This window comes from Callithrix jacchus, chromosome 4, assembly GCF_049354715.1.
Source record: "Callithrix jacchus isolate 240 chromosome 4, calJac240_pri, whole genome shotgun sequence".
Taxonomy (NCBI): domain Eukaryota; kingdom Metazoa; phylum Chordata; class Mammalia; order Primates; family Cebidae; genus Callithrix; species Callithrix jacchus.
The window spans coordinates 38,825,165-38,841,823 of NC_133505.1; the positions used below are offsets into that span (position 1 = coordinate 38,825,165).

The 16,659-nt window shown below is 45.0% G+C and overlaps 1 protein-coding gene, 1 long non-coding RNA gene and 1 pseudogene across 6 annotated transcripts in view; 2 read left to right on the forward strand and 1 right to left on the reverse strand.

Annotated features, from left to right (window-relative positions):
- Positions 1–1,589: 1,589 nt before the first annotated feature.
- On the forward strand, positions 1,590–2,496 carry LOC100393621 (cyclin-G1-like; annotated as a pseudogene).
- A 6,805-nt stretch (positions 2,497–9,301) lies between these two features.
- On the reverse strand, positions 9,302–12,610 carry LOC144576397 (patr class I histocompatibility antigen, A-126 alpha chain-like). Of its 5 annotated transcripts, none has more exons than XM_054254936.2 (8): positions 12,516–12,610; positions 12,116–12,385; positions 11,616–11,891; positions 10,773–11,048; positions 10,519–10,635; positions 10,046–10,078; positions 9,892–9,939; positions 9,302–9,727 (listed from the first exon to the last, which is right to left on the reverse strand). In XM_054254936.2, exons 1-8 carry the CDS (start codon positions 12,586–12,588, stop codon positions 9,723–9,725), a joined length of 1,098 nt encoding a protein of 365 aa, XP_054110911.1. In that variant the 5' UTR covers positions 12,589–12,610; the 3' UTR covers positions 9,302–9,722. The 5 variants fall into 5 exon arrangements, with proteins under 5 accessions (XP_054110911.1, XP_054110910.1, XP_054110914.1 ...); XM_054254935.2 differs by having other exon boundaries at positions 10,046–10,096; XM_078368798.1 differs by having other exon boundaries at positions 9,482–9,717; positions 9,887–9,939.
- Positions 12,522–16,659, forward strand: part of LOC103792351 (uncharacterized) — a 29,159-nt gene continuing 25,021 nt past the window's right edge. The window contains exon 1 of the long non-coding RNA XR_013534015.1: positions 12,522–12,618. This is a non-coding gene — a long non-coding RNA (uncharacterized LOC103792351). The remainder of the gene's footprint in view (positions 12,619–16,659) is intronic.

Here is a 16,659-nt window from a genome sequence, read left to right on the forward strand (position 1 = left end):
AGGTTCTTGGTTTCTTTGCATTGATTTAGAACATGTTCTTTTAGCTCACAGAAGTTTCTCATTACCCACCTTCTGAAGTCTAATTCTGTCATTTCGTCACAGTCATTCTTCGTCCAGCTTTGTTCCCTTGCTGGTGAGGAGTTTTGGTCCTTTTCAGGAGGTGAGGTGTTCTGGTTTTGGGTGTTTTCCTCCTTTTTGTGCTGGTTTCTTCCCATCTTTGTGGATTTATCCACCTGTCATCTGAGTAGTTGCTGACTTTTCGATTGGGTCTCTGAGTGGACGCTCAGATTGTTGATGATGAATTATTTCTGTTACTTGGTTTTCCTTCTACCCGTCTAGCCCCTCCGCTGTACGACTGCTGAGGTCCACTCCAGGCCTTGCTTGTCTGGGGTACACCTGCATCGGCCTCTGCGCATTCACTGACAGCTGCGATCTTGAGTTGTTCTTACCACGCCATCTTGAGCGAACCCCTGGTTCTGTGATTTTGAAGATAATTGTGTTTCTAATCCATATTTTCTGTCTTTGTATAGTCTGCAGTCAAGGATTCCAAATCCCGTGACAAGTAGCCCACCGTGACAAAGCTGCCCTTGCTCTTACTGCTTTCCAAAATCGAAAGGGGAGACATGTTGGGAGCATTTGAGAGCAGGCCCTAAGCCTGGCATAAACAGGCCTTAAAGAAACTGGCCATAAACAGAATATCTATAGCACTGTGACATCCCCGTGATGGCAGTGATGCACATTGCTAGAGGTTGTTGGTTTATTGGAGCCTGAAAGAAAGACCTAATGGCTCTTGGACAGAAGACTGCTGGTGTGTGAGGGAGGCACTTCTGCAGCATGAGCCACATGTGCCTTACACATATTCCAGCTGCAGTAGATAAGCTTGCCAGAGTCTGTTTCTTGCCACTAAAGAATGTTTTGTTCTCTGTGAAGAATGCTTTTAGTTAAATGAAATTATCACTTGCTTGTTGTCAATAAATGTGTGGGTCAGTCTCTGTTGGAGTCCCTCAGCTGGGAATGCTGAGGCCCCCTATCCGTCCCATACCTTTTGCTCTCTATCTCTGTGTCTGCTTCTTAATTCCTTCAGCACCACCTGGGTTGGGGTCTCCACAACTGAGCTGGTCTCGGCAAACCTGACAAAAACAAGCAATGGGGAAAGAATTCCCTGTTTATAAATGGTGCTGAGAACACTGGCTAGCCATATGTGAAAGATTTAAACTGAACCCCTTTGTTACACCATATACAAAATCACCTCAAGACGGATTTAAAAACTTGAATGTAAAACCCAAAACTATAAAAACCCTGGAACACAACCTAGGCAATACCATTCAGGATATAGGCATTAGCAATGGTTTCATGACAAAGATGCCAAAAGCAAGTGCAACAAAAGTAAATATTGGGACTTTGAGCTGACCCTGATCAGGGCCGAGTCATCTCAGGGGCACTGCCAAGTCCTCCACCCAGGACAGTCCACCTCCCCAGGCCTCTTGCAAGTCCCCTCTCCTCCTAGGCATCTCAGATCTGATATTGTGGGTGAGATGAGCAGGCCCAGGGAAGGTGGTTACCACTGAGGAGTTGCAGTCACTCTCAAGATGATTGAGGTACTGACAACAACTGACTCTCAGAAACTGCTACACCAGCTGAATGCCCTTTTGGAACAGGAGTGTAGATGTCGGCCAGAGGTCTGTGGCTTGGACTAACTGAGTATGCACACGACAGTGGCCTCAGAATGACTGCAAGACAAAGGGACTTTGAAGTAAAACATCTCTTAGTCTAACTCAGTTCTTTGGCTTCAACACAGAGACATTCTCTAGCTGTGGATTTACTGGACAGATCCTGTCTAAACTGAAGGTACAGCCCAAGCACCTTGAACTGAGCTGCTTCCATTTGGCTTTCAAATCAATCGAAGAGGAAAGGAATGTCCCATTGGTGACTGACTTGATTTGAATAAGTCAATACAGGTTTACGGTTTCAGACTTGATGAGAATGGAAAAGATTGTATTGGAGAAGGTATGTTGGAAAGTCAAAGCTACTACTGCCATTCAATTTCTCCAAATGTATTACTCACTCCTTCAGGAGAATTTGCCATTTGAAAGGAGAAGTAGCATTAGTTTTGAAAGACTAGAAGCTCAACTTAAGGTATATCATTGCAGGATTGTATTTTCTAAAGCAAAGCCTTCTCTGTTGGCATTGCCTATCACTGTATTAGAGATCCAAGCACAGGAGTGTGTGGAGTTAACAGAAGGAGTAGAATGTCTCCAGAAACATTCCAACATAAATGGCAGAGATTTGCCCTTCTGGCAGGAGCTTGTATCCAAGTGTTTAACTGAATATTCATTAAACAAGTGTTCCAAACCAAATGTTGAGAAGTTAAAATGGATTGTTTCTGAGTGTACTGCATGGTAATTGAAGCATAGTTACAACAGAATAACTTACCTTCTAACAATTCCTGAAATGATTCCTTAATTGGAATATTACAGCACAAAAAAACTTCTCTGAAGCCTTTCTCCACAACCTTGCTCTATGGATTCCATACTGTTACAATGGATTTAAGGTATGAAGCCTCAAAACATTACAAGATAAGCATGATGGTCTCATACTTCAGAAAACTGCCTAATTAATGTTCTGCTGTAGTGGAATTATGTTTAGATTTGAATTCATCTGTGGAACATTCAAATCAAAGCTAAAAGCCTAAATGTGAAATGCTAATGACAAGCCTGAGAAGGTAAACTGTGAATTTTCATTTCTATCATCGATCTAACTTTAAATATTGGATCAATATCTTTGGGTGATATTGAAAATGGTATCAGAGGAGCCACACTAGTACTATCAACTATCAGTCTTCCCATAGCTTCAATCACTCTCATTATTCTAATCCTACTCCTACTTAATTTAAGTATTAAATTTTAAGTTATGATGTTTACATCAAAAGCAACATTTCACAGGTGCATGTTTAAGGCATAATAAGGGTTAACATTCTAGGCAGTGTAAACACACCCCATAATGCAAGTAATGGATAATCCAGAGATGTGGACTTTATTGCTATATGGGAGTTACAGTTAAATTTGAGGGCACTTTATATAAAGAAAAATACAGACCTAGAAAGTTTGGCATATCCATAATGTTATCTTTAATATTTTTTTCTAGAAAACAGGTGACATTTGTATCTACGATAAAATTTTTATACAGAACCTACTGCCTCAAACTGAATCCCATCAAAAAAATTTGTTTCTATTGTATTAGTAACTCAGAATGAATTATCACTTTGAAAATTTGCTTTCCCACACTAAGGTAAGTTCAGGCTAGATTCAACACTACAGAAGTTTTTTAACTAGACTGTTTTTAAATTAGAAGTGATGGATAGCATGGGGAGAAATGCCAAATGGGGGTGAAGGGGAGGAAGGCAGCAAAACACACTGCCATGCGTGTACCTATGCAACTATCTTGCATGTTCTGCACATGTACCCCAAAACCTAAAATGCAATAAAAAAAAGTGATGGCAGTATAAAAAGAGAATATACTTCCATTGATGCCCTTACTGTGCTAAAACAAAGTCTTAAGAAAGCAAGTAGACACCTTCATAACTATAAATGAAGCTGCTGAGGTAGTTAGGATTCTCCATGTTAGTCAGTGAATGTAAGAAGTGCAGTGTTAAAGTGTTGTAAACAGTTACTCAGTGCAATGTATAGCCTGAGTCCACCCAGAATGACTGTAACCAATTTGACATCACATTATGGATCAATACACAATGAAAAACCAAAGAACCGCAGTCTCATTCTTAACTTTTATAAACCATGTTTTATGGGTAACATTTTAGTTTTCCCAAAAAGCTGATAAATTTCAATATTTTGAATATGTCATTGTTAATTTTGAGTTGGCAGAAGTAAACTAACCAACTACCATTATGTTTTTGTACTAAGGGATATACCTTTCAATAAAGTTGCTGAAATGCAAAAAAAAAAAAGCAAATATTGACAAATGGGATCTAATTCTAAAAAGTTTCTGCACAGCAAAAGAAATTATCAACAGAGAAAACAGGCAACCTACAGTTGGGGAAAATATTTTTGCAAACTATGCATCTGACAAAGGTCTAATATCTAGCATCTATAAAGGACTTAAACAAATTTACAAGAAAAAACAAAACAACCACATTAAAAAGTGGGCAAATGGAATTTCTATTTCTAGATCCTTGAGAAATCGCCACACTGTCTTCCACAATGGTTGAACTAATTTACACTCTCACCAGCTATGTAAGAGTGTTCCTATTTTTCCACATCCTCTCCAGCATCTGTTGTCTCCAGATTTTTTAATGATCGCCATTCTAACTGGCGTGAGATGATATCTCAGTGTGGCTTTGATTTGCATTTCCCTAATTACCAGTGATGATGAGCATTTTTTCATATGATTGTTGGCCTCATATATGTCTTCTTTTGAAAAGTGTCTGTTCATATCCTTTGTCCACTTTTGAATGGGCTTATTTGCTTTTTTTTCTTTCATAACTGTTTTAGTTCTTTGTAGATTCTGGATATTAGCCCTTTGTCAGATGGGAACATTGCAAAAATTTTTTCCTATTCTGTTGGTTGCTGATTCACTCTAATGATGGTTTCTTTTGTATTGGGTATATACCCAAAGAACAACAAATCTTTCTGTTATAAAGACACATGCACATGTATGTTCATTGCAGCCCTGTGTACAATAGCAAAGACCTGGAACCAACCCAAATGCCCATCAATGGTAGACTGGACAAAGAAAATGTGGTACATATACACCATGGAATACTATGGAGCCATAAAAAACGATGAGTTCGAGTCTTTTGTAGGGACTTGGATGAATCTGGGAACCATCATTCTCAGCAAACTGACCTAAGAACAGAAATCCAAGGACCGTATGTTCTCACTCATAGGTGGGTGTTGAACAATGAGAACATGTGAACTCAGGGAGAGGAGCATCACACACAGGGGACAGTTTTGGGGGGTAGGGGAGAGACAATGGGGGATGGGGAGGGTGAGGAGGGATAACATGGGGAGAAATGCCAGATAGAGTATGCACCTAAAGTAAAATAAATAAATTATTTTTTTAAGTGGGCAAAGTGTATGAACAGACACTTCTAAAAAGAAGACACACAAACAGCCAACAAACATATGAAAAAAAGCTCAACATCACTGATCATTAGAAAGATGCAAATCAAAACCACAATGAGATACCATTTCACACCAAGCAGAATGGTGATTATTAAAAAGTCAAAAAATAACAGATGCTGGCAAGGTTGTGGAGAAAAAGAAACACTTATGCACTGTTGGTGGGAGTGCAAATCAGGTCAGCCATTGTGGAAGAGAGCGTGGTTTCTTAAAGACCTAAAGACAAAAATACCATTACACCCAAAGAAATAGAAATCATTCTATTATAAAGACACACACACACATGTTCATTGCAGCACTCTTTACAATAGCAAAGACATGGAATCAAGTTAAATGCCCATCAATGATGGACTGGATAAAGAAAATGTGATACATATATGACATAGGATACTATGTAGCCAAAAAAATAAATGAGATCATGTCCTTTGCAGGAGCATGGATAAAGCCGGAAGTCATTAGCAAACTAATGCAGGAATAGAAAAGCAAATACTGCATGTTCTCACTTGTAAGTAGGAGCTAAATGATGAGAATGCATAGAGACAGAGAAGGGAACAACACACACTGGAGCCTTTCAGAAGGTTGAGGGTGGGAGGAGGGAGAGGATCAGGAAAAATAACTAATGGGTACTAGGTTTAAAACTGTGTGGTTCAATAATCTGTGCTACAAACTCCCATGACACCAGTTTACCTATAAAACAGCCTGCATTTGTGCCCCTGAACTGAAAACAAACGGTAAAAAAAGAAACTAATCGGTAGATTCTGCTCACTGCTGAGTAAAGTCTATTTCAATTAGGCAAGCCAGCACTGAGGAAATAATCACAGGGTGGGTCAGGGGCCCACTGGACCCACTGCGAGAATGGTTTATGTATGTTAGGGCTTCAGGTTTTCTATTCTTCCTAATTTAATCTTGATAGGTTGTATGTTTCTAGGAATTTATCCATTTCCTCCAGGTTTTCCAGTTTGTCAGTACAGAATTGTTCATAATAGTCTCTGATGGTCTTTCATATTTTTGCAGTGTCACTTGTAATGTTTCTCTTTTCTGATTTTGTTTGAGTCTACTCTCTGTTTTCCTAGGTTTGTCTAGCTAGTGGCTTATCAATTCAGTTTATGTTTTTGAAGAACAAACTTTTCCCTTTATTGATCACTTACATGGTTTTTAAGTCTTTATTTAGTTCTGCTCTGATCTTTATTATTTCTTTTCTGCTGATTTTGGATGTAGTTTGTTGCTTTTCTAGTTCCTTAAGGTTCATTGTCATATTGTTAATTTGTAATGTTCCTACTCTTTTTAAGTAGGCATTTTCTGCTGTAAAATTCCCCTTTGGCCTGTTTAACTGTATCCCACAGCTTTTGATATGTTGTGTTTCCATTTTCATTTGTTCCAACAAACTTTTTTATTTCCATCTGAATTTCTCTGTTGACTCAATGTTTATTCAGGAGCATGTTGTTAGTTTCCATGTATTTGTCTAGTTGCCAATGTTTTTCTTGGTGTACACGTCTAGTTTTATTCCATTGTGTCCAGCACCAGGGTGTCAGAGGTGTGAGCAGTGGCCTCTGTGCTCAGCAGCAGGAGCAGTTGTTCCTAGGAGAGACCTGATCCTGGGGGGGCTGTGGGTTCTGTTCCTGGTTGTGTAATTTCCAGCCTTCTTCTGTGGCCTTCTCCACAATAAAATTAGCCCCGAATACCACATACTACTACTTTATGTGTAAATTAGAGAAATTTGTTTTTCATAGTTTGCTCCAAGAAGTGAGTGAGAAATCCGTCTGTGGCCCAGAGAGCAGCATTCAGACGTGTTCTTTGTGTGAGCGCCACATCCTGAATTGTCTACCTGGCCACTACTCATTGGTGGAGAGATCAGCAGGGAAGATCACATCTCATAACTGTTAATATACATCCTGCCTTTTATTTCTGAGAGAAAAATCTTCTTTTAAACAAGGTTTGAAAACCCACCCATCCACCCATCCTGGGCACTCTGATCTCTGATCTCAGTGGTTCCCAATCTGGCTCCCAACAGGGAGGGCAGGGGCTTAGAAAAAAACTCAGGCCACTTCCCAGAATGCCTGTTTCAGAGTATTATGCACATGACCAAGACATCACTTATATAACAAGCACTACAGGCAGGCTTATGCACAGACATGTGGGATCCTGGTGTTCTTGATATGGAGACATATCAAGAAACATAGGCTCCAGGCTTGTCATAAATCCAGAATCTCTTGCTCAACCCTGGACTTCTTGGATCTCAGCAACACGTCCAGGTGATTCCTGTGCACGTGGGCGGTCCTTGTCTAAGTGTCCTCTAGGCATGGGGTCAGAACTGTGCAGTCTGCTCTCGGTATGGTCTGATCAGATCCCTTAGAACTGGAGGTCCAGGATTCAGTCTTGCGCTCATTCTCTTCTATATCCAGTCACTCCCTTGGTGCCCTCATCCATGCTTGAGGTTTTAAGTAGTGTTTATATGGTGTGACCTCCTAAATCTATTTCTCCAGCCCAGTCTATTTCTCATTTCCCCTGAACTCTGGAGTTTTCTGTCCAACTGCCACCCCAGCTCCCTCACCTGCATTTCTAATAGACATCTCCTCCACTGAGTGCCTGGGATGCCCCCTCCTCAGTATGCTCCTGCCAGAGTCTTCCCATCTCCACTAACAGCAGCTTCATCCTTCCTTCTACTCACTCATTTTACAACTATGGGTGTCCTTGATTCTTCCTTCTCACACCACAGATACAATCCATTGGCAAATGCTGTGAATCCATCTTAAAATGCATCCAGAATCCCCTCATGTCCCACTATTCCCCCTACTCACACCCCAGTCAAGGTAATGACATCTCCAGCCTGAAATACTGAACTCATTTCCCACTATTTTTCCTTCTGCTTCCCATGTCCCTCACCTCTCAGTTCTGTTCTCAGCACAGCAGTCAGAGATTCTTTTAAAAGAGAAGTTGTACCATGTCTCTCTTCTGCTCAAAACTGTCCACTACCCCACATCTTACTCAGAGCAAAAGTCAGATGCTTCTCCACACCCTCCAGGTCCACCTGCCCTGGCTGTACCTTTGACCTCACCTCAGATCTCTCTCTCCAGCCCTCCTGGGTTCCTTCCTCTCCTGGGAACACAGACACCTTCCTGCCCTAGTGCATTTGCACTGGAGGTTCCCCTGCCTGGAAAGAACTTCCCCAGATATCCTTGTGGGATAGAGTTGAGATATCCTCAACTCTTTTCTCAAAGGTCACCTTTGCAATGTGGCACACACTGACCACCCCAGCACAACAGCCACCTTACCTGTCCCCACTGCCCATGCCCTGGATCACCTGCCTCACAGCACTTCCCACCTTCTAACACTTTCCTTCCTTGCTCTGGTGATAGTGCAGCTATCATCTGCCTCTTCCCACTGGAACACATGCACCCCAAGGTTGGAGATCTTTTTTGATTTTACTTCAGTGATGTTCCCCATATGCAGAACCACTCTGTCCTGTGTCTGGCTGACAACGAAGGTCACTGTAGAGCAAAGGCAGTATCCTTATTAACATAGACTCAGGCCAAGTACTGTTTCTTGGCAGCTACGGCACAAGGACCCCTCACACTGACATCGAGGCTGCCTGTGCTTTTCTCAGCAGGGCTGCTAGTGTGTCCTTCCTCCCCCATCCCTCTTCCCACACCTACTCCCAACCCACACACACCCCTACACACTACAACATACAATCAGACTTCTGTTTTCAAGAAACAATAGTCCTTGATGAGTCCAATTCACAAACAGATATAAGTCTAAATTAGACTCTGCTTTATAGATTCATGAGTTGGGATTGGAGCCAGCACCAAGATCACTGGAACCAGGGCAGGGAGAGAGGGCAGGAGAGCAGAGCAGAAGAGGAGCCCTAGAAGGAGGCCAGGAGCTGAATGGGTCTGAAAATTTGTCTCAGAAACACAGAGACTCCCGTGTGCAGGGGCCATGCTGGGAGATGTGTGAGCCTCTGTGGTCACAGCTCCTGTGGGACAAGTTTCCACTGAAGGAACAAGGACAATGGAGCAGTGAAGCTGACCCATCTGAGGAGTGGCCACATAAAGCCCATGATGGACTCAACAGCAAGCAACTGGGCACAGGTCCCATCCACACTCGGCTCCTCACAGCCTTCTCCATCCCCACCTGCAACAGACTAAGCACAGCGAACATGCGGATTCTGGAAGGTTCTCGGGTCTTTATTTCCTCTGTCAAATTTTAGGAATTGACTTATTAAATTAACCCATCAACCTCTCATGGAAAATATTTGAGAAAACACATTTATATTCAGATTCTTATTTTCCGTAGGGAAGTAAGTGGTTGCAGCTCAGTGCAGCATGAAGTTGAGACATACATGGAGACACCCAGCCCCACCTCTCTGGAACAGGAAAGATGACTGGGGAGGGAACACAGATCAGCATGGGGACAGGGGTCAGGGTGGACACAGGGGTGGGCTGTCTCTCCACCTCCTCACACTATGCTAACAGGGACACAGACACATTCAGATGCCTTTGCAGAAAGAGATGCCAGAGGCTCTTGAAGTCACAAAGGGGAGTCGTGAAGAAATCCTGCATCTCAGTCCCACACAAGGCAGCTGTCTCACGCTACAGAAAACAAGTCATGAAGAATTTTCAGGTCAGTCATGGTAAGTGATGACACTCTGAACAGCCCACCAGACACTCAAAATGTCCCAATCAAAGAAACACCATTACCCAGTCCTTTCCCCTCTGCTTTACCCCATACCCACTTCAGACCTCCAGAACCTCACCTTTACAAGCTGTGAGAGACACATCAGAGCCCCGGGCACTTTCGCTGCCTGGGGTGGAACAAAAACAGGACCTGATCAGAGTCCGCAGGAGATGTGGGACAGGAGGAATTATGGGGTGGGTGAGCTCCTCCACACTCCCAACCCCACCACTTACATGCAGCCTGAGAGTAGCTCCCTCCTTTTCCACCTGTGGGGAAAAAATGTCCTGTGAGGAGACAGGGAGGAGGCAGGGCCATGAGATCTTAGAGAAACCTCCTAGTCTGGGACCCAAGAGAAGTTTCCAGAACTATGACTACGGACCAGGGCAGGATCAGGAAACACCAGGAAAGCAGGTGTGGGTCCTGGACCAACCGCCCTCCTAAGGTCTGTCCTTAGCAGGGACCTTCCCCTGACTCGTGAATGCTGGAATCAGGACCCCATCACCACAATCATCAAGGTGATACATCTGTCCTTCGTTGTCACATGTGCTCCACAAAAGAGTAAGTACTGGCACACAGGGCCCCAAGCTAAGTCAGCCCATGTGTGGATGGTGCTTCCCAGTAATGAGGCAAGGAACACTTCTACCTGGAGCTTGAAATACCTAGTTAGACAAAAAAATGCAGGCCCCACTCCTCACCCCTTCCCTACCTGAGCTCTTCCTCCTCCACATCACAGCAGCGACCACAGCTCCAGTGACCACAGCTCCAAGGAGAATGAGGCCAGCAACGATGCCCACGATGGGGATGGTGGGCTGGGAAGACGGCTCTGGGAAAAGGGGGAAGGTGAGAGACCCTGACCCCAGGCCTCAGCCCTGACCCTGCTGAAGGGCTCCAGAAGGGCTTCTGCTTTCCCTGAGAAGAAACATGACCCCCCATCCCCTCCTTACCCATCCCTCTCCTTACCCCATCTGAGGGTGAGGGGCTCTGGCAGTCCCTTGTGCTGCACATGGCACGTGTATCTCTGCTCCTCTCCAGAAGGCACCACCACAGCTGCCCACTTCTGGAAGGTTCCATCCCCTGATGGCCTGGTCTCCACAAGCTCAGTGTCCTGAGTTTGGTCCTCCCCATCCTGCTGCCAGGTCAGTGTGATCTCCGCAGGGTAGAAGCCCAGGGCCCAGCACCTCAGGGTGGCCTCATGATCAGAGATGGGGTGATGGGTCACACGTGTCTTTGGGGGATCTGAGGGGAAGAGTCAGAAAATTCAGGCACTTTGCATCTCTCATGGGATATCCCAGCAGCACCCATGTGACCATTCTGAGAACGGACAGGACACCTGGGATGGGGAAGGGAGCACAGAACCCAGACACCAGCCTGGACACAGGCCCATAGGATAATCTCCTATTCCTTGGAAAGTTCTAGTCTCTGAGGGAGAACAGCGACTTCTGGTCCTGACCTGAAAAGAGGTCAGGGGACTCGGAAAAGTTGGAATCAGACCTTCAAACACACTGACTGTGAGGCAGAGAACAAGGGCTGAAAAAGTCACGGCGCCCAAGGCCGCTGCAGGGGTCAAAGTGGATCCCTGATCAGTATTCCAGGGACTGTCTTCCCCTCCATTTCCTCAGAGGTCATCCTTTAATTGTCCCAGAGAGCAGACAGCCCTCAGAGGAAACTCAGGAAAGCTCAAGCCGTTCTTTATTCAAGGGAGGGGTATATTCTAGCGCTGATCCCATTTTCCTCCCCTACTCGTGGGAGGCCAGCCAGGGAGATCTATAGGAGATGCGGAAGGCTCCCCACTGCCCCTGGTACCCGCGCGCTGCAGCGTCTCCTTCCCGTTCTCCAGGTATCTGCGGAGCAACTCCACGCACTTGCCCTCCAGGTAGGCTCTCCACCCCTCCGCCAGATTGGCCGCCTCCCACTTGCGCTGGGTGATCTGAGCCTCCGTATCCGCGGCGATTAAGGAGCTCAGGTCCTCGTTCAGGGCGAGGTAATCCTTGCCGTCGTAGGCTGACTGGTAAAACCCTCGCAGGAAGCGCCCATCTGGCCCCACTTCGCAGCCATACATTCTCTGGTAGGTGTGAGACCCTGGCCCCGCCCCCGCGGTCAGCCCCGCCCCCGAGCCCCCACCCCACAACCAACCCGCGGGGATTTTGACCTAAATTGAAAATGCAGGGGCTCTCTCCCGTTGAGGGTCTGGGCGGGTCCCGCAGCCTCGGGGTGGACCTTGGACCCGAAGACTCGGGGAGACCCGGGCCGTCCGTGGGCAGTGGGGAGGGGTCGTGACCTGCGCCCGGGCCGGGATCACTCACTGGCCTCGCTCTGGTTGTAGTGGCCGGGCAGGAGCTTCAGGCACAGTCGGGAACTCTGTGCCTGCGCCTTGTAGCTCATAGTCCGCTCCTCCCAATACTCCGACCCCTCCTGCTCCATCCACGGCGCCCGCGGCTCCCCTCTCCCACTCGCGGCGTCGCTGTCGAACCGCACGAACTGCGTGTCGTCCACGTAGCCCACGGCGATGAAGCGGGGCTCCCCGCGGCCCGGCCGGGACACGGCGGTGTCAAAATACCTCAAGGAGTGGGAGCCTGGGGGCGAGTAGGGGCTGAGACCCGCCCGACCCTCTGCCCGGCGCGGCTCCCGGGGTCCAGCGACCCAGCCAGGCGGGCCCCTGGCTCCTCCCCGCGGAGGCGGTTTCCCTCCCGACGCCGCACTCACCCGCCCAGGTCTCGGTCAGGGCAAGGGCCCCGGAGAGCAGCAGGAGGAGGGTTCGGGGCGTCACGACCGCCATCTTCGGCGTCTGGGAAGAATCTGAGTCCAGGTGAGTGAGTAGGGACTTTAGAAGGGGGACCGCGGCGATGCTGATTGGCTTCTCTAGAAACCCCACGCCCAGTGGAAGTGGGAACTGGGTCCGCGTCTTAAGTATCCAGAAACACCCGACACAGGTTGGGAGAAGTGAAACTCAGGGGAGTGAGGAATCCCCAACGCTGCGCGTCCCCAATGCAGACACGGCTTTTGGTGCCTGAGACCCTGAGAGCCACGCCCGGGACCTGAGACTTTGTCCTGAGCCCTCTTCTACACCAGGCCTCTTTGTCACACTGACTGCCCCAGTCCTAGCCAAGGATCTGTCTGTGGAAACCAGGGAGAGACTTCCCGGCTGCGCCCAGCCCCTTCCCTTTCACTTCTCATCCTGGAATCACCGTCCATTAACTGGACTGCCTGCCTCCCACTCCTTACCTCTCCCTTTGGGCTTTTGTACAAGGAAACTCACCCCTGGGAATGGAGGTGTAGAGATGCGGGTTTTCTCTTTAAACCTGGTGAACTTTTGTCTGAAGGCACCGGATAGAGATTCTCATAGAGTCCAGTTTCCTTTTTGTTTATTAATACATTAGGTAGCACAATATCGGTAATCCCTGAATGGTTAGAATTCCAATCTGTAAAAGACCTGGGTCAAAATAGAGCTACAATTAAACTCTCAAAGCTCCTAAGTTTTACTTTCCCAGACTATGGATCTGTGACTCTGAGTTGTTACATTTAAAATTATCTTCATTCCCTAGTCTGAGTTTCCCCGTGTGAGTCCAGAATGTGGGAACGCTCCCATGTGAGACTCCCAAGTAGTGGGTCACACCATATGGTTGAGCTTGATCCCGGACACGGGCCCCCTGTTGGAGGTAGTCGAGCTATGGGGAAGGAGAGCTGCAAGAAAGCTTATGTGATATACAAAAAATAACATGAGTTATTACTCTATTGTGCTGAGGTGATGGGAGGCACGGTGTCCACTTTTGGTTCTCACGGTGTCCACTTTTGGTTCTCATGGTGTCTACTTTTGGTTCTCACGGTGTCCACTTTTCGTTCTCATGGTGTCCACTTTTGGTTCTCATGGTGTCTACTTTTGGTTCTCTATTCATTATAGTTTCTTCTTAAAGTTATGACTTAAATCTTCAAAGCAAACTGTAGTAAAAATTGCTTTGTTTATGTCTTTCCTGCACCTGGACCCTTGATGTGGTATTTACAATACTGCTTGTGACTTAATCATTTATAATGTAGCCCGTGATTTTCTTGTGAAACTCCTGCCCTAGGTAAATAGTTTCTTTTAAACTTAGATATTGCACCTGGACTCTTGTGACTGATAACTGCACCCCCCGCTTTAACCTGATTATCTATCTCCCTGTTCCCAGCATATTTATCCAAAATATGGTGACTTGTGATTGTATTGTCAAACTTTCTGTTCCCACGAAACACTGATCCCATGAGGTAAACACTTCTACTTGTAATGTATATAAGCAGGCCCTGAGTTCAATAAAGCTGTTGGTGAAGCATCTGATTTCTCAACCCTCCAGACCCCCATCTGTTCTTTCTTCTTCTCTTCCGCGCACCCCCCCTTTCCAGTTTGGGACCCTCTTGCTGGCCAAGAGCCCCCGGGCAGACATGCCAGTCCCCATACCAGAACATCGGTGTACAAAGAAGCAGGTTTGTTACTGTGTATTGAACCGGGAGCCTGTAGTCATCACCTCAGAGTTGCAACTGCTCTAAGCAGTCCCAATGCTCTTCACTGAGGCTCCATCACTGACTGTTTTCATTATGCACATCTAAGCAGTGTGCATATTTTATTTGGACGTTTAACATTTTTGTAACCCTTTTTTTTAATCTTAAGGAGGCCATTAGTTCTTAGGCAGTCCCACAAAATGTATTAAATATGGTTCGAACCAGCAATATCAGACATTGGTACTTGTTCCATATTCTTGCCAGTATTTAGATTATCATATGTCTTTTTAACTTTACCTGTTCCAGGTGATGTGTGGTGGTTCCTGATTGTGGTTTTTACTTTCACTTCTTTGATGACCAGTATTGTTTGCTATCTTTTCATGTCCATCTAAGTGGATTATCACATATATTTTCTGAACTATTTGTAAATTCAATAATTAATTCCAGAGACTTTTTCAGAATTCCCTAGTGTTTTCTGCATGTGCAATAAAGCTGGTGACAAAGAAAGACTTATATTTCTTCCTTTCCTATCTGTTGATCTTTTTCCTTTTAAAATTATTTTTAATTGGTAGAGATGAGGTGTAACTATCAGTCTGGTCTCAAACTCCTGAACTGAAATGATCCTCCCACCTCAGCTTCCCAAAATGTAGGTATTACAAGTGTGAACCACCATGCCCACTCCTTCTATTGGTCTATTATTTCATTTTCTTGCCATGTTGCACTGATTAGGATGCCTGTTAGGTGTTTAAACAAGAATGATGAGAGCATATGTGGGAATGTAAAGTAGTTCAACCATTGTGGAGGACAATGTGGCCATCCCTCAAATATCTAGAACCAGAAATACCATTTGACCCAGCAGTTACATTACTGGATATACCCAAAGGAATATAAATCATTCTACTATAAAAACACATGCACATGTATGTTTATTGCAGCACTATTTACAGTAGCAAAAATATGGAACCAACCCAAATGCCTATCAATGACAGACTGGATAAAGAAAACATGGTAGATATACACCATGGAATACTACACAGCCATAAAAAGAAATGAGTTCATGTCCTTTGCAGGGACATGGATGAAGCGTGAAGCCATCATCCTCAGCAAACTAACATGAGAACAGAAAACCAAACACTGCACATTCTGACTCCTAAGTAGGAGTTGAACAATGAGAACACATGGACACAGGGAAGGGAACAACATACACCAGAACCTGTTGGAAGTGGGGAATGAGGGGAGGAAATTTAGAGGATGAGTCAATAGGTGCAGCAAACCACCATGGCAGACTATATGTATGTAACAAACCTGCACATTCTGCACATGTATTCTGGAACTTAAAGTAAAATAAAATAAATAGAAACTGCATGTCTTACATGTACGCATATGTTCATTGCAGCACTATTCACAATAGCAAAGACTAGGAATCAAACTGAATGTTCATCAAGGCACACTGGATTTTTTTTTTTTTTGAGACAGAGTTTCGCTCTTGTTACCCAGGCTGGAGTGCAATGGCTTGATCTCGGCTCACCACAACCTCCGCCTCCTGAGTTCAGGCAATTCTCCTGCCTCAGCCGCCTGGCACACTGGATTTTTTTTAAAAATGTGGCACATATACACCATAGAATACTATGCAGCCATAAAAATGAATGAGATCATGTCCTCTGCAGGAACATGGAGTTGGAGGCCATTATCCTTACCAAACTAACACATGAACAGAAAACCAAATACCACATGTTCTCACTTATTAGTGGGAGCTAAATGAGAAAACATGGACACGTAGAGGGGAACAACACACACTGGGATCTACTTGACGGTGAAGGGTGGGATGAAGGAGAGGATCAGGAAAAAGAGATAATGGGTACTAAGGCTTAATACTTGGATGGGTAATAATGGATACAGATATAATCTGTACAACAAAACCCCATGACACAAGTTCACCTATATAACAAATCCGCATAGGAACCCTTTAACTAAAAATAAAAGTTAAATTAAAAAGAAAGAAAATGCACGTCTGGAAAGGGCATATGGTTGAGTTCTGCATTTTTTTTAAACTGAGTCACACAATCTCTGCCCTTTACTGGAAGGTTGATTCATGTAGGTTTTTGTCATTGATATGATAGGTTTTAGGTCTACCATGTTATTTTCCCAGTTTTTGTTTCTCTGTTCCTCCTGTCCTGAGCAATGACTTCTTATTAGAAACCACAGAAACAAAAGAAAGTAGAATAACATCTTTAAAGTGCTGGAAGAAAAAACGGTCAACCAAGAATTCTATATCCAGCCCAGATGTCCTTCAAAGACAGGCAAAATAAGGAGATATTTCAGTAAAGAAAATTAAGAGATTTTGTCACCAGCAGATCTGCACAGTATCAATTAGTAA